An 18,575-nucleotide genomic window follows, 5' to 3' on the forward strand; every position below is an offset into this window, starting at 1 on the left:
GATCCGCTTGACAATGACCCGTATCCTATCCTATCAAATCTTTCCTGTCCAAGGTTAAAAAAATTGATTTAGGATTTGATAAGGTCTTGAAATTTATTTGGTGGCGTGTAAATTAGTATGTTCTGTTTTTTAAGTACACAATAAGTGAGACAAATACCGAGTTGGGTCCCCCCCTAAAATAGGATAGAGTAGAAGTAAGATAGACAAATACCGAGTGTCGAAAAAAAAATTTGTGAGACAAGATTTGGGGACAGGTAAGCGTGTATCTTTCATAAGAGAAGATTGTCAAATTGCTATAACTATATCGATATATCCTTTATGCATTAAAAACGTATGCACTCGCAGGTCTAGATGCATACCATTTTTATAAAATTTAATATTCAAATTCAAATTTAAATAGTATGGCTATGTCGAACCCCATCAATATATATACTCACAGTATAAGAAAGATTAAAAATTTGTTTTGCTGATTCCACAGGCTTAACTAGAGTAATACAACTAGTATTGCTACCCGTGCTATGCATGGATTTATGTTTAATATAATAATAATAGGAAATGAATTATTTATATTAGTTACATGAAAAAGGTTGAAAAAATTAAAAGAGTGCTATTTTAGTATCTGATTTACATTGTATTTATGTATCTTATCTAAAACCTTAACGTATATTAAAAAAATGAACAAATGTCACAAAAATATCTAAAGAAATATTAAAAGCATACCAAGCACAAATTTTTACCCCTTCCTTTCATATTATCTTTTTTGGCACCATTTTCCGTTAACATTCCTCTACTCTTTGTTACCCTATTTCTCACCTTTCTAACCCAAATGGTGGGTGTCAAACCACCAAAAATAAAATTTATATTAGACCTACTAGTGAAACTGAATGAGTATCGTGGTGAGTAGGATCGTCTCCACAGGGAACTGGTAGATTTATCACACACAGGAAGATGTGGGGAATTTTAGCAATAGTACCAACTAATTAAAAAGGAATAAAAACGGAAATTCAAAGTTGAGTAAGATAGCAGGAACCAAATTACACAGATAACAATTAATTAAAACAACCTAGTCAAGGAAATAATCTTAGCACCGAAGCACACAACTGATCACAGATACAAGGGACAATTCATATACTCACGAATAAACTGGTTATAGTGGTCAAGCGACGCGCCTAACCACCAATCTTTCCTTAATTTTATGGTAGTCAAGAGACGCTCATAAACTACCCTCTTGTGACTAGACAACCCCAGAAACGTTCACAGGATTTAATGTAGCCACAGCATTAGGAATTAGAAAGACCCAATTCTAGATGACAAACACACATGCGGGTTTATTTAGGCTAGATTAATTATTCCCACGATCCAAATTAGACCGCTTGCGAGGCGGTGAAATTGTCTCGTTTGCCACTAATCAAGATGCTTAAAGGCGATGCGCCAACATCCTAATTGGCTACCAATTATTTAGAAAATCGAATAACAGGTCTAATTATCCAGTAAATCTAAACAATAATAACTCAGAGAAAAATAGAGAATAATCAAATACCCATGAACATATAAATTAAAAATAAACAATTAAAACGATCTCACAGTTATGGTGCCCCGGTCCTTGATTTATTCCTCAACTAGATAAAAGAACTAGCCTTGCCGCATAATCTTGAAGCAATTCAGAGTTTTCATGGAGTTTTTGTTGATTGAGGAAGTGGTAAAAGATGTCGGCTGCTATTTGCTACTTGCGTTCAAAAGGAAAAAAAAGAAAAGTACAAAGAGACAAGTCCAAGATAGCAGATGCCCTAGTCTATTGCTGTCTTTTTATTTATAGTGTTGCTGCCAAAAGTCTTCATTCAAAAAGCTTCATAATCCCACGTAAGTTCAGAATTTGTTTCCAAAGAAAGGTGGTAGTCCAAGGGATAGGACCCGCGGTCCGTCTTTTTCACGCAACCCTACCTTGTCTGGCGTGGGCACGCCTTATAATGCCTAGTCTTCTGGAATTTGTCTCTTTTTGACACTTTTAACTCCACTTCGCCTGCAAATAACACAAATACCAAATCTGGGCAGAAATCCAATACTTTGCATAATAAACTGCCAAAATTAAGACCAAATAACCACAAATAAATTGCATAATTATATCCCTATCAAATTCCCCCACACCAAGACAATGCTTGTCCTCAAGCATTTCAAACTTTAAATACACAACCAAGCGAGCAAACATTTTTGCAGCAGTAGAATTCAAAATAATGGCTATTAATCAAAGCAACTATTGCCAATGTATAATTTAGATAACTGTCAAGTACTGATGACAAATTTTACGAGACAACTCTCCAACTAGCTTTTAAAACCAATGACTCTTTCAAATCCAGACTAACTAATCTAAGAATAGAAAATATCCAACCAACATTTTTTCAATAACTGGTCCAACTATTAAGCAAAATCTCAACATAAAGACTTATGGATCCGCAGGCAATACAATTATTCACATACTTTCATGCTCGTATACCCTTTTTTTTCTCTCTTTTTTTTTCATCATTTTTTTTCATTTTTTTTGTTTCTTTTTTTCTTCTTTTTTTTTTTTTTTAAAGAAGTGCTTAGTCTTGAGCCATTCAAGTCTTTTGACGCGAACTCCGACATCTCTCCAATGAAGGAGCCCGGTTACTCAACTTTAACCGCTTAAAGACCACATACTCATAGTTATCGCTGCTTTTTGACGCGAAAATCGACACTTTAGGTGAAGACCCCCGGTTACTAGTCAATGATAACCAGCGGAGTATAGCCGAATATTATTCACAAATAAACACCCAAGTAAAATTAAAACCATGCAAGCTTGCTTCATTTCCTTAACATGGAGAACTAAGATTAATAGTTGAACCAGTTCACAAAAAAAATGTCAGAAAAATATTTACAATGCCTAGAAAAATTAACCAAGAGAAATTGCAAGAGTCACAAAATTTCAAATATTTACCAGAGAGTCATCCTAAAATTTTACAATATCATACTTAACACATATTATCATCTAAAACCGTAACAATAGTTAAATTTGAAAATCTAGCCATTGCTTATCAGGGCTAACCATAAAAATCCAAAAGGCATGGTAAAGGTTTCCCTTTTTTTATTTTTTTATTTTTTGGCAAAAGGAAAAGCAGTAAAAAGGAAAAGCTAGACTACTCCCCCCCACACCTAAAGTCTACATTGTCCTCAATGTAAGAAAGAAAAGTTGAAGTCAAGTGAAGGGAGCAAAAAACTTCCCTGAATGAATAAAACTGCAGCAAAACACCATGATAGAGGAGGTGTCAGGGACTGGTAGCGTTGCTGTAAGGCGTGACCACGCCTTATAAGGCAGAGTCTTCTGCCCAAGCATTTCTACGGTGTTTAAGAGCATCATTTATAGGGCGCGGGCATGCCTTGTAAATCCAAGTCTGTGTCCCCAGAGTCGACTAGAGTTGCTGTAAGGCGTGACCACGCCTTATAAGGCAGAGTCTTCTGCCCAACACTTGCAATGAAACAAAACAACCCAAAATCAACGAAAAACGAAAGAGAACTATAACAAAAAATAGAGGCCTTGGGTTGCCTCCCAAGAAGTGCCTTTCTTTAATGTCTTTGGCTAGACATTACCCTATTTATTCACGGAGGATAAAATCTTGTTGCTCGTTTCAACGCTTCGTCCTCTGTATAATCCTGATAACCCTCGTAAATAGAGTAATCTTTAAGCACACGAGGTACGGTCTTCCATGGATTTGTAAATGGTGCCAAACATACAAGTAATGACCTTAAGTCTTCACTCACTCCTCCATCAAGAGCATTTATTAGTTCGAGATATTTTGTCATCATGACTCTTAACTTATTCCTGTCATGAAACTCATAATTTTCTGGCATAATAAAATCAATCTCACTAACAGGACTTAAAGAATAAGAATCAAGAGAATATTGATTGAGGAATGGAGGAGATGTCACCGTATTCGGCGATGGTGCACTAGATTTATTCACTTGAGCAATTTGATGTTGGGATCTCATTCCTTGCATTTTAACTTTCTTTTCTACTGCATCTTTAGATCTGTCTTCTTGAGACTCTTGCAGTTTCATATCATTTGTCAGGATAATTGCACTCTCATCTTCCTCATGATCGATAATAGTCTGCGAGGGCAATTTCTCACACATTTGAGAAGTCAATTGCGTTATCCTAGATGTTAATTGATTCACTTGATTTGCCAAGTTACACATGCTCGCTTGTGTCTCCTGATGAAAATTCATTGTCTTCTGCTGAAATTTATATGTCTCCTGTTGAAATTGATATGTGTTAGTAGCTATTAATTTAACCATTTCTTCAAGAGACATACCTGACATGGATGCTGGCTGTTGCTGTTGATATTGATATTGAAAATCTATTGGCTCTGGCGTATAATTAAAATTGGAGTTGTCCCACCATCCTTGATCCCACCCGTTTGAGTAAAGGTCATACCACATTTTATATTGAGATGAAAAATCTCCAAGAGTGTCGATTGGAGCACTCAGGCCATCTTGAAAGGGGGGGTATATGTCGGTTGAATAATCTAAAGCAAAATAACTCCCACAATTTGCAACAGCCAATTGATCATTAGAAAAAGGATGAGTCTCATAACCCCTTTTAGAAATAAAGTCCAATCCATCACCAAAATACGGAAGATTAGCAGCCATAAATACTAAAAAAGAAAATGGAACGAACTAAACAAAACAAACTTGTGCAATAAATCACTTCAAGCACCAGTTCCCCGGCAACGGCGCCAAAATTTGGTGGGTGTCAAACCACCAAAAATAAAATTTATATTAGACCTACTAGTGAAACTGAATGAGTATCGTGGTGAGTAGGATCGTCTCCACAGGGAACTGATAGATTTATCACACACAGGAAGATGGGGGGAATTTTAGCAATAGTACCAACTAATTAAAAAGGAATAAAAACGGAAATTCAAAGTTGAGTAAGATAGCAGGAACCAAATTACACAGATAACAATTAATTAAAACAACCTAGTCAAGGAATTAATCTTGGCACCGAAGCACACAACTGATCACAGATACAAGGGACAATTCATATACTCACGAATAAACTGGTTATAGTGGTCAAGCGACGCGCTTAACCACCAATCTTTCCTTAATTTTATGGTAGTCAAGAGACGCTCATAAACTACCCTTTTGTGACTAGACAACCCCAGAAACGCTCACAGGATTTAATGTAGCCACAGCATTAGGAATTAGAAAGACCCAATTCTAGATGACAAACACACATGCGGGTTTATTTATGCTAGATTAATTATTCCCACGATCCAAATTAGACCGCTTGCGAGGCGGTGAAATTGTCTCGTTTGCCACTAATCAAGATGCTTAAAGGTGACGCGCCAACATCCTAATAACAGGCCTAATTATCCAGTAAATCTAAACAATAATAACTCAGGGAAAAATAGAGAATAATCAAATACCCATGAACATATAAATTAAAAATAAATAATTAAAACGATCTCACAGTTATGGTGCCCCGGTCCTTGATTTATTCCTCAACTAGATAAAAGAACTAGCCTTGCCGCATAATCTTGAAGCAATTCAGAGTTTTCATGGAGTTTTTGTTGATTGAGGAAGTGGTAAAAGATGTTGGCTGCTATTTGCTACTTGCGTTCAAAAGGAAAAAAAAGAAAAGTACAAAGAGACAAGTCCAAGATAGCAGATGCCCTAGTCTATTGCTGTCTTTTTATTTATAGTGTTGCTGCCAAAAGTCTTCATTCAAAAAGCTTCCTAATCCCACGTAAGTTCAGAATTTGTTTCCAAAGAAAGGTGGTAGTCCAAGGGATAGGACCCGCAGTCCGTCTTTTTCACGCAACTCTACCTTGTCTGGCGTGGGCACGCCTTATAATGCCTAGTCTTCTGGAATTTGTCTCTTTTTGACACTTTTAACACCACTTCGCCTGCAAATAACACAAATACCAAATCTGGGCAGAAATCCAATACTTTGCATAATAAACTGCCAAAATTAAGACCAAATAACCACAAATAAACTGCATAATTATATCCCTATCAAAAACTTTCCACATCCCTCCAAACCTTCTCTTTCTTACAAACTTTACCTTTTGTTCACTCTACCCTACTTCTATCAAATTATGCAATCCCTTACCCAATTTTGCAACCTGTTTACCTCCTGTCATGTTACTCTGCATAAATAGTTGTAAATAATGACCAATTTTTCAACTTGCTATTCAACAAATGAGTATGGGTATGTAATTTTATTAACTTTAAATGGTAACCCAATTAAACTCATTAATTAGTGGCTATTAAATGGATAGATTGGAACTACCTATTTAGACCGAATTAAATTAGACATAGATTCAAAGTCATTAGTATGTAAATTTAAATCACTACAAATTCAATAATAATATTCTATTTTTTGCAAAGACATTTAACATTCTTTTCCTATTCATTTATTTTTATTTTTCTAATTTTTGTTAAATTTTATCCTACTTTCTCCCTCCCTTCCATCAAAGTTTTAATTAACTCATTAAGTATAAATTGATTTCTTCTATTCATACCTAAATTATTTTGAGATTCTTGCAGAGTGAGAAAATTAAAACTCTTTATGATCACCACTATTGGTTTTCTGTGTAACTTTTTTAGGTAAAAATTTATTTATTAATGCAATGTGTTCTTAGTTTTGTTGATTACAATGATATCTTATTTTGTTGCTCAAAGAATATGGGAGAAAAAATAAACAAAAGTTTGTAGTGGATTATAAATGGGTAGGATAACCAAAACCAAGTAAAACTATATCCATTTAACCAACATAAATCATTCATTTTGATAGTTTTAATATAATCCACAACTACAGTTCCCTTGACTTTCCTATCTTTATATTCCTTTTACTATTTACGATTTATTACCTTCCTTTTACCCTTCCCAGCCCTATAGTTCAATCTTTATATTCCTTTTATCATTTAGGATTCATTACCTCACTTTTCAAATTTTTTTTTTCAAATAAAGAGCTAGAATTATAGTCATGAAGGAAAAGTAATTGGGTATAACTTTGGTGAAATACTACTATTTTTTCTAACGATCACCCAAGATAATCGTTTAAACAAATATTGTTTTAAAATTTTTTTTATAAACACTAAAAAAAACCATCTAAATGCCCCTTTTATTAATTTAAAATTCATATCAAAATTTTATTTTATGTGCACTTTCTGATGTGTGCGTTATATGCAAAATTATCTAGATGAAGTTTTTTGCAAGTAAAAAATTATCTAGATGACATTGTATGTCAGAATGTTTATTTCATTGGTTGGAATCATCGTCTAATAGAATAAATTTAAAGCTAAAAAAATTAATTTAATTGCAAAAGGTAAAATGGTTAAAGAATGGTTATAATTGGATATGTTATCTATATGTTTGACAAATCTATGTATATATCAAGAAGGAAAGTGCTAAAAATATTACTATGTAAATGATTAAAAAATAGGACTAATCATATTATTTCTCAAATTTGACAAATCAATCTTATTAATCAAGGAATAAAATGGGCTAAAGTGATAAAGTTGTAATGGGGTGAATAATTTTAACACGGGACAAACCAAACTATCCAAATTTATTTTCTTTATTTATGGAAGGAAAAAGGGGTTAAAGTTTGAAAACAAACTATACACGATTTATTAAGCACTCATTTTAAGTGGGAGAGAAAGTTTTAAATTTTAAATTTGAATTGTCATAGGATTAGTTGTAAATCACACTATTTCAAACTTTTTAATTGAATTTATGTATTAAAATAAATGAAAAATCTAAAAAAAATGTATGAGAAATTTGGAAGTCATCTAGGAGGCGTCCACTAAAACCTCCGCCGTAATACATATAGATATAGATATATATATATATATATATATATATATATATATATATTTGATTTATTTCTTGTCCCTATCTGGCATCTTGCCCACTCTGATGCAGTCTTAACTGATCCAAACAAGGTTAACGTGATGCTTTCTCCTTATCAATTCTTTAGCACCCATAAATTTTTTTCGAGCTCTGAGTTGGCTTAGTTGGTGGGTACTGCCTAGAAATACTCAAGAGGATTGAGGACCTAATACAAATTTGTTATTGGGTATTTTTATGTGGTAGTTGTAGTTGTTGATCACATGTTTTCTTTTTTTCTAATGTAAGTGGGGGGTTTGAAGTCAGGACCCTTCACTTACACATCTTTTTCCAAATCATCCAATCAATCCCTCTCTCTTAATCACATGGTTCTGATAGCTTTCACATGCATGGATATTTAATCTGGATATCTCGGAACCGGATCCGATCTTTGGTAGTATTTGAAAAGTTATCAATACCCAAAAAAAAAAGGTAAAAATATGCAAAACTCTTGAGATTAATTTGATTCTTCCAATTTCTTTCGTTTTAACTCTTCTTTTTCTTTTCCATTTCCTTTTTCCTATTTTTTTTAAAGAGTCCTTCTCTATGTACTTTGAGGTGAAGTAACCAGAACGCAGCAATGGTGCCTTGCCACCAAGCCCTCACCAGCAACTGCTGGCCACTACCCTTAGGTCCCCAAACTTAAGAAAAATTTCAGGATAAAATATTCTTTTTGTGTACATTGTGATTTCGGAGTCCAATATGGCCTCCGACGTTAATCTGGCCTTTTTTTCTGCATCAATCACTAGCAGGCCTCGTAAAATTAACACAAGGACAATCCCACGCATCAATGACTTCTTTTCCTCTCTACTTCTTCTCTTTTCTAATTTCTCTCTATTTTTCTTCTCTTCTCAAAGGCCTCCTCTTAGGGAGGAAGACCACACCATGATCTCCCTGATGGGTTTTTACTACAAGTTCAAGTTTAATTTCGATTTTATACCCATTTGCTGCAAGTATACAGGTCAATCAAATAATATAGGGCATGTATCGGGTCGATCCCACGAGGAGCAACTTAACAATTATTAGATCCTAATTTACTCTATTATTTAGACTCTCAATATCTTTGAGCAGAAAATTTAGAATTAAATCCGACTAGAAATCTGTTTACTCTCTAAAATCCTTAGCTAGATAATTGCAATATCACAAATGGAGAAAAAATCACCAAATACTTGAATCTAGGGATATAGGTTCCACTTATGACACAAATGATCCAAATGAATGAATTTAACACTTGTTACTACTCTTGTTTAACTAGGGATTCATTTCCAAAATTACCAAAATTTCATTCTCATGATAAAATTGGTCTAAAACAACTTAGTTTTTCCTAATCTCTTGGTGAAACTGAAATTGCTCTTGTTCTTGCATGAAATGCAGATTTAATCCACTTGAATGTATTTCTATTCTCATGAATATACAACTCAAACCCCACTCATGTTATTCCATTGTTTTTACCATTTTTCAATGAGTAATAACAACTATAAACCTGCTATAGGTGATCAAACAACAAGTAATCAAGCATACACAAGTAGACAAGGTAATACAAGATTCAACAAGTATAAATCACATTCAATTTATATCACTTGGCCATAAGTTTCATTTATTCCCTAGATACAGAAATTTAGCTACTCATTGATGATATAATAATCAAACTCATAACTTCATTAATGGAAAACATCTTAGTTTACAAGTACAAAAAAGAAAAAGAAAAGCTTAGCCAAGTAATGGTGAAACCCTCCAAAAATCTTCTATGTCTTGTACTAGATGATTACAAGATGAAGCCTCCAAGTGTTCCTACAAAATTTCCTAACTAGAGAGAGTTTGCTATCAGAAAATCTAGCTACGTATGATATGGTGACCTCCCCAGTGTCTCTGCATAAAAGCTGGTCCAAAACTCCTTTTTCCTGATCAAATTTTCCACCCTTGGATTCCCAAATCTGAAATTTGTTAAGATAGTCATTAACCAACATTTTTTACTTGAAAATAAGCCACCTTTCTTGCCCCTTTTGTCTTCTGAAGCATGTGCACCGAATTCCCTTGCAACTTATAACTGGAAAGTAGTATGAACACAAGAAAAATGGCTGAGCAAATTGCAGATTTTCAGCTACAAAACGCGCCTACACAAAACGCAGCATCAACCGACGTTTTGTCAACTCGCATTTTCAACTCTGTGAAATTGGCCTCGCTTCAACTGCGATTTTCTCTATGATGGAGGCCGAACTAACTTTTGTGTAAAACACAAAAGTTGTAGCACCTTTGAGTTAGATTTACAATGCTTTAAAAATCATCCAAATTGGAGCTTTGTATCCTGAGATATGATCGAAATATTATCACCTGGTCAAACCCCTGTTTCATTCTCGTCCAAAGAATGCAACTTCTGTATTTCAACTTTTTGTCCATGAAAACAATAGAATTGGATTTCGATGTCTTCATACCAAATCTATATCTTTCTCTTAGCTTCAAAATGTATAAAGATCACCTCAATCCAGTATGTGTAGCTCCAGATATAGACGAAATACCGAAGAGTGTCAAAACTGTCTTGAACTGCATTTCTTCACTTAAACGTTTTTCACTTTATTTCTTCTTTACCACTTGAATTCATCACCAATTATCTACTTTTCACCTCACTTGACATCCTTTGGTGATTAAATCATTAATCCTGCATGAAAATGAAGTTTTTACCATTAAAGTCAAAAGAAATGCAATATTAGTCACTTTTACCAAAAATGTATATTTTTACCAAAACCTAGTTATTTTAGTTATAAAACTGAATAATGAAACCAGAATTAACTACTAAAATGCACTTAAAAATACGTAAAATAAACCCTTATCACTCCCTATCAAGAATTTTGTTTCATTTATTTTTCTAATAAAATCTCTTCTAAATTTTTTTATTGAGAGTTTTCTATTTCTCTTAGGGGTTGCTAGTCAGAATTTTCTATTCTTGTAGGGATTCGTATGTAAATTTTATATTTTTTTTTTGTTGTTAGAACTAAATTTATTTCAAATCTGATTATTATATCTAAAATTTTTTTTGTATCTTGGATTTATTTAGACAGATTTCATCATAATTATTGGAGCTTCAAACTATTAATTAGTATATATGGTGATTGCAACATGCATAGAAAGGAGCTGCAGTTTATCTTATTAGAAGATAATTTTAAAATTTCTTATATTTTTCAATTGTTCATAATTTTTCAGATCTATTATATATATTAAATTGCATATCTATAATTTTCAGTGCATGTTTGACTTGGTATTAGGACAGTATTATACATCAAATCATACTAAATGATTTCTAACAATTCGTTAATGAAATAAATTTTTTATCCAAAAAAAAAAACACAAGGACAATCCTGGGAAGTCATAGAACATTTATGTAGTACCAATTTAACACTGTAAAGCATAGATAAACATGAATTTAAGGCAAAAATGAGATTCATTTGAGAACCTCCATTACCTCCTTTGACCCTCAAACGCCTCAAAATTTTAGGCTAGGAAATCATCTTTAAGTTGTACATTGACTAGATTCGTGTCTAAATTGGACTAGACTCCTCTATATTGAATCGGAGAAAAGTTGTCTCCATTACATCACCATAAATTTAATTCAAACATTATTTTCAAAAATTAATATCGTTCATGACATATTTCATAACTTGTATTAGTTATACTTAAAATTTTGTATGAAATTAACAAAGTTTTGTCATTTGATTAGTCATTACTAATTTTCTTCCAATTTTAGCCCATTTTCAACATTCAAAATGTTTCATGCAAATTGAATGCCAAAATATTCCCAAAAGAATATCATTTTTTAATATATTGATCTAGAGATCCAAAGAAAAGTAATGACATAATCAACTGATTTTATAAAATTACGGTAACTTAGATATAAATAAATAAAGGGATCAATATCAAGAGATTCGACGGAAAGGGTCCTAACCCGTCTAAATTGGCCAAACAACAAACCAAAATCACATACAAAATCAAATACCTATATTTTTTTTTATCTGGGTTTTTTCCTTTCTTCTTTGGGATATAGTGATGGCAAACAGAAATGAAGATGGTGGTCACGAAAAAGATTGCTAAGGAAGTCAAGGAGGCAGCAGTTGTTATGGAATTTTTTTTTTTAAAAAAAAATTAAGTTGCGGTGGAAATCACCTGTTGTGAGTTACAGGATTGAGGGGATCGATGAAGATGATCAGGTTAAAGGAAAGAAATTTTCAAAATTGTAATTCTACCCTTCAACTTACTTTTTTCTTTAATAAAGAATATAAGTTTTTTTGAAATTATAATTAAGCCCCTTAATTAACCTTTTTTTTTTTTACCTAAAAGTAAAGGTAGTATGGGAATTTCAAACTTTTCTCTATATCAATATAGATGGTTTTCATCCACCTTACCTATCAGTTTAAACCAATAAAGTCTTTTGGATATTTTTGAATGAGAAGGGGGTTCAATAACGTGCAAATCAGAGGAAATTTTTGTGCATTTTTCTCAAAAAGAATAAATTCCATATTGTCTATATATATATTAAAAAAAAAGATTGATCCATATTGAGGCTGTGGAATTGATGCAATGACTCATAGGTGTACCAGTTGCAAAATTATCTTTCTTGCGGGGGGAGGGGAGGGAGAAAGAAGGGGATTAAGGAGGAGGAAGGAGGGAAGGGGAAGGAATGGTGGTGGTGGTGAAGAAAGGGAAGTGGTGGTGGCAGCGTGTGGTAGTGATCGGTAGTGAATGGAAGAGGAAATGGCTGGTAGTTTTTTTTTTTTTTTTTTGTTAGCTATATTTGAGATGTGTACTTTTAGTGATTTTGGGAGTATTTTTGGAGTTTGTTATTATAGATTCCAAATATAAAAACTAGTTTTCCAAAAAAACTCATCTTAAAAACATAGGCCAAGCTGCGACATTACATTAGAAAATCAAGATGTAATTTTCAAGGGGTGAAATTGTAATTATAATACGTTAAAGAAGAATCAGTTCCCCGAGCACGCTTCATTGTATCCATATATATGTATTATTTGCTTCTTGTCTTGTGAAAACCTTCAAAAGAGGACTTGCAAGGGAAATAATACCTACCAACTGATGGATTCCAAAGCACTTGTTTCTTGTGTTCTCCTCCTTCATCTGTTGATTGTCCTGGTAAGTTACTTTGACAATAAATTGTTTTTTGTGATTTATATGCTGTGGACTTAATTCTCGCTGTCTTACAACACTATACAACCTGTACAGGGAGCCTGTGATATCATACCCAAGGCCAAGGATAGTGGTACTAATGCAATCAGGCTCCAGGGCATGGATGCTAATAATCCTCATCGAAATGATAAGACACATCATGTTGCTCACGTCCATGAAAAGAAGTCAATGCACGATCCTTCTCTTTCCTCATCCCACATGATGCATCAGATGGATCCAAGAGCAACCGTGTTTTTCATTTTTGATGATCTCAAGTTAGGCAAAACATTAAGTATCCTTTTCCCTGACGGAGATCCTAGTCCTTTGTCCTCTCCTTATCTCTGGCCTAGAGAACAAGCCGATGCTATCCCCTTTTCATTGGCAAAACTCCCACAGATTCTTCAACACTTTTCATTTCCTCAAGGATCTCACCAGGCCCAAGTGATGGAACATACACTCCGAGCTTGCGAGACTAAGCCTATGAAGGGAGAATCCAGGGCTTGTGCCACATCCTACGAGTCATTGGTAGATTTTGCACGAAAGATCTTGGGATTGAATACCGATATTGAAGTTTTATCAACGCATCGCCTCGCAAAATCTAATGCTGCTAGATTACAGAACTATACGATCACAGAAGCTCCTGAACGAATTTCAACTCTAAAGATGGTTGGCTGTCACAACATGCCATATCCTTTCATAGTTTTCGGTTGCCACTATCAGCCGGGTGATAATCATTTATACAGGACTGTTCTATCTGGAGAGAATGGTGATAGGGTTGAAGCTATTGCAAGATGTCACATGGATACCTCCCAATGGAGCCATGATCACGTGTCCTTCCGAGTGCTTGGTATCGAACCGGGCACTGCCCCTGTTTGCCATTTCTTCCCGGCAGAGGACTTTGTATTGGTTCCATCTACTTCTTCAATCTAGTAATATCCAAGAGCTCAAGTGCTTTCAGCATTTTAGTTGTTTAGCTTAAGTCGCCTTGTCTGAATGTGTAATACTAGAAATCAATAAATTCGTGTGCCTCATGTTTGATTATCTGTATTCGAATAAAACTCCGTGGAGTAGTAGCGCTACTTTTGACAATCAAAGTTTTATATACTTCAATTTCTTAGAGCATCTCGAACACGTATGTTACTAGATTGCAGCCTACAATTTTTTTCCCCCCATTTTCTGCTAATGTATCCCCCAATGTAGAAATTTTTTTTTTTCGGAGCGGAGGTTTGTTAGGAGAGTATCAATTCAAACAATTTACTTAGAAGACAAATTTTCAGGAGCCTGGATTAGAATGCTATTTTTAATTGGTGAACAAGTGCTTGTCTCTTCCTAATTAGTCACTTTAAGCAAAGTCCTGGGAGGATGTTGAAACAATTGATAATTCTTCATTATAATCTATCAGTCACAAAAAAAAATTTTCTAATGAAAATCTCGCTTGTTAAAAATAGTATATTAATTCTTGTCTTCTCAACTTATCTTGCAAATTCAACATCTGAATGGTTACTACATGTCCTCCACAAAAAGACAATGATTAAGAATAGACAAATACTAAAAATAACAAGCATGTGAACCTTTTTGAAATGACGAACATTGTGAAGGATACAAAAATGAATGACACTTTTAGTGGGACAAAAGAAGTAAAAATTAATTTTGTGATCGGCATAGCTCTTATTTTGAGTTAAATATATATTGATTCCACCAATAATGTATCCTATTAAAAGTAAACATTTTATTCTCACTATGGTAAAATGGCAAACATCCGCGTGTACATTGATTGATATGTAGACCATTTTTGGGACTAATACATAGCAGAGTTTTGAAATTCAAGTTGAGACATCGACTCAATCGAATTTAGGTTAGGAGTCAGGAGGTTAAAGTGAGTGATGTGAGTATGAATCCTTAGTATCATGCCCTTTCACATGTGTGGCTATGTGAGCAATGAATCCTTATGCACATTTAATTGACTTCATATTTCGTACCCATAGATAATCAAAGATATAACTGGGTGATTCACGAGTTGATAGAGTGTTTCTAAATGATAGTTGCACCTCTTCATCACATGATTCTGGTTGCTGATCAGAAGCCAATCTTCTTCCAATAGCTTCGTTTGCTTCAGATTGTGTCTTTCTTGTGCCTTTCAATGTTTACAATTTAATAATTGTTTCTTAGATTAATAATCGTCTTTCTAACACCATTTTGTTGAAAAAGAGGTACGAAGAAAGACAAACAGATAATAGAGTAAAGCTCTGTTTGGATGGGAGTGTTTTTCAAAAATTAGTTTTTCAAATACAATAAAAATTTTTAAAAAGTACTCTAAAAGGTAATCTAAAAATTAGTTTAATTTTTTTTTAAAATTTTAAAAATATCTCAAAATATATTTTAGAAATTCTTCTACTCTTAAATATCCCAAAATATAATCTAAAAACTCTGCTACAGCAAAACTTTTTAAAAACACCCCAAAAAACAGCTAATTCCAAAAGTTTTTCTTATGTAGTAGCTGAACTTCTTGATCGCATAATTGTGGCTGTCCATCTCTTTGATTTGGATTCCGATCTTATTCAAATACTTTTGGAGGGGTATCCTATAATTAGAGTGTCAATCACAAACTTAATTATGTTGATTCAACCAAACTTGCTCACCAATAACCCCGTTCAAATCCACCCACTAATTTTAAATAGGTCTAAATGGGTATCTAATTAAACTCATTTAATTAGTAGGCAGTGGATTAACTCGAATCACTTATTTGTACCCATTTAAAATAATTATACATTTAAATTCAAGTATTAAACAAATAAATTTAAATTTATTATCAATCTAATAATAATAAAATATTATTATTTTTTATCAGACAACATGTGAAAAAATAAAAAAAATTAATTATAACTATTTAAATTCATTTAAATTACGTATTTTGACACCTTTGACGAGCATTGTCTGCTCATTGGACATTCCACTACCACTTGTTCAGCCGTTCCTTTCTTCCTTGCCGTTGCCAGCGTCTATCATTTCCGATTACTAGGTAAGGCTCTGACATTAGGGTCCACCTGCCATAGTGCCATCCCATTGATTAACCAAGTTACAGCGCTGTCATATTTGTCAAGCCATCCTTCATTATTGGATCTTTTATTCTATATAGGGGACCGTCCTTACTGTTCCCATGAAAGATTGGTTCAGAAATGTATGGCAGCTGTGAAATACGCTAGCTGTCTGAATCTTGTCCCATAAAGATATGTAGCTGAAAATCCGAACGCACTGGTTCCACGAGAGTTTTCTTATCCACCGTGCCTGCCAATTTTCTATCACCATATAACAGCGTTTTTAAACTATACGGACTGACCGATTCTAAACATTGAACCGAGGGTCCGGTGGTTCAGTCCGAGTTAATCAATTGAGTTGAACAGACATTTACTGGACCTGCTCAGAAATTGGGTTTAAATAAAGAAAATTGAGTTTTTAACTATATATTTTGTGAGACTATGAGCTGGTTTAGATTGTAATTATTGGGAAGTTTTATAGAAAATAATTGTATGGTGGTTAACGACTGGATAAAAGAATCGAGTGTTTCCTAATTGATGAAGGATATAGTTTTTCTTATGTAGTGGCTGCACCTCTTGATCACATGATTCTGGTGGTTATCGATCTCTTTGATTTGGATTCTAATCTTATTCAGACATTTTTTATTCTTTCAGATTATGTCTTCTTGTGCATTTCAATCTTTGTAATTTAACAATTATTTCTTAGATTGGATTTTGATTCTTTTAGATTATGTCTTTCTTGTGCATTTCAATCTTTGCAATTTAATAATTGTTTCTCGATTCAAGGTCTGACAAGTTGTATTTCTACTCGATTTCGGGTATTTAGGAATTTCATATTTTATTACACCATTTTTCAACTCAATCAAATCATATTTCAAATTTTGTCACACTATTTCTAGATAACGATGCTTAGACTTCTTCTGAGCTTTGATTTGCATCTTATGTGACGGATACATCGAATTGACTTCATAATTCGTGCCGACAGATAATCAATAATGCAACTGGGTGATTCATGAGCTGATAAAGAATTCAGTGCTCTTAAGTGGTAGTTGCACCTCTTGATCACATGATTCTAGTTGTCGATCTCTTCGATTTGGACTCCAATAGTTTTCACTATTTTAGATTATGTCTTTCTTGTGCCTTTCAATTTTTACAATTTAATAATTGTTTCTTAGATTAATAGCTGTCTTTTTTATGCCATTGTGCTGAAAATAGGTACCAATAATGACAGACTTAAGGGTAAATCATAATTGAGGACAAAGTTTGAGAGTTTTTATATAAAAAATATATTATAATACTGTTCTTAAAATGTGATGTATGTAAAGTAAAAATATAATTAGAATATATAATAAAAGAATTCTCACGAAAATTCACAAAAGTTTTTGGCAAAAAATGCAATCCAAAGATTTGGTGAGCTCGCGTTGGATGCGTCAACACTGGAACTCTATGATTGCCCGTCTACTTACTTTTATAATTAAGGGTTTCTGCTAAAAATAAAATAATGTCTTAGGTGCTATAATTAAGGGTTTCTCGAGATTGATTCCGCAACAACCATATATATATATAGATACATACATATATTTCTTCTGAGCTCCAAGTTGGCTTGCATGTGGTGGGTACACCCAATTAACCTCATAGTTCATACCTGCAGAAAATAGTAAAAGATATAATTGGTGATTCACGTGTGGATGAAGATTTGAGTGTTTTTCTAATTAATAAAGAATAAAGTGTTTCTTAAGTAATAGCTGCGCTCTTGATCACATGATTTTGGTTGTTGATCACTTTGATTTGGATTCTAATCTTATTCAAATACTTTTGATTCTTTGAGATTGCGTCTTTGTTGTGCATTTCAATCTTTGCAATTTAATAATTTTTTTTTAAAATGGGATTTACATGTTTAGTTCTAGAGAGGCCCCTGATTTGGATTTGGGGTTTTCCTTTACTCGATTTCGGAATAAGATAGTAATTTCACATTTTATTGCACTATATTTCAAATCAATTACAATATATTTAAACTTTTGTTTTACCATTATCCAACCTAGTTACATCAAAGAGCAAACTTGTGGAAAATAAAACTTGCGAGGCCACTTCTGCCCCTGATCCCATTAATATTAAACGTGCAGATAATATTAAGATAAAGAAAAAATTGCCAAATTGGTCCCTTCCAATTTTGATAGTTTTTTAGCCCCTCGCAATTAGAATTAGCTAAAATAGTCCCTTAAATATATATATAAAAAAATGCATCCTTTTGGTGAGGGAGCTCCTTTTGGTAAATTCCCTCTTGTACCTTGACATTAAATTTTATTTAATATGAACGACACATATTATCTAGACGTCCAAATAAAGGAGATCATTGTAACTTTTCAAAAACTTGAATGGAGCAACATGAAATTGTTATAAATCTCAAAGGAGTTTTACATAAATATCCCCACACATTGGAACACATTTTACATTGTACCTTTA

The 18,575-nt window shown here is 33.4% G+C and overlaps 1 protein-coding gene across 1 annotated transcript; it reads left to right on the forward strand.

Annotated features, from left to right (window-relative positions):
• The first annotated feature begins 12,896 nt into the window (after positions 1-12,896).
• On the forward strand, positions 12,897-14,118 carry LOC113719975 (BURP domain protein USPL1-like). The gene is made up of 2 exons (XM_072053232.1): positions 12,897-13,044; positions 13,135-14,118. The coding sequence occupies exons 1-2, from the start codon at positions 12,988-12,990 to the stop codon at positions 14,005-14,007; spliced, it is 930 nt and encodes a 309-aa protein (XP_071909333.1). The 5' UTR covers positions 12,897-12,987; the 3' UTR covers positions 14,008-14,118.
• The last annotated feature ends 4,457 nt before the right edge of the window (positions 14,119-18,575 follow it).

This window comes from Coffea arabica, chromosome 6c (assembly GCF_036785885.1).
Source record: "Coffea arabica cultivar ET-39 chromosome 6c, Coffea Arabica ET-39 HiFi, whole genome shotgun sequence".
NCBI lineage: Eukaryota > Viridiplantae > Streptophyta > Magnoliopsida > Gentianales > Rubiaceae > Coffea > Coffea arabica.

Coding starts and splice junctions, on each gene's coding strand:
- LOC113719975 (XM_072053232.1), top strand. CDS start 12,988: ATGGATTCCAAAGCACTTGTTTCTTGTGTTCTCCTCCTTCATCTGTTG. Junction 13,045..13,134: donor TTCATCTGTTGATTGTCCTG/GTAAGTTACTTT, acceptor CAACCTGTACAG/GGAGCCTGTGATATCATACC.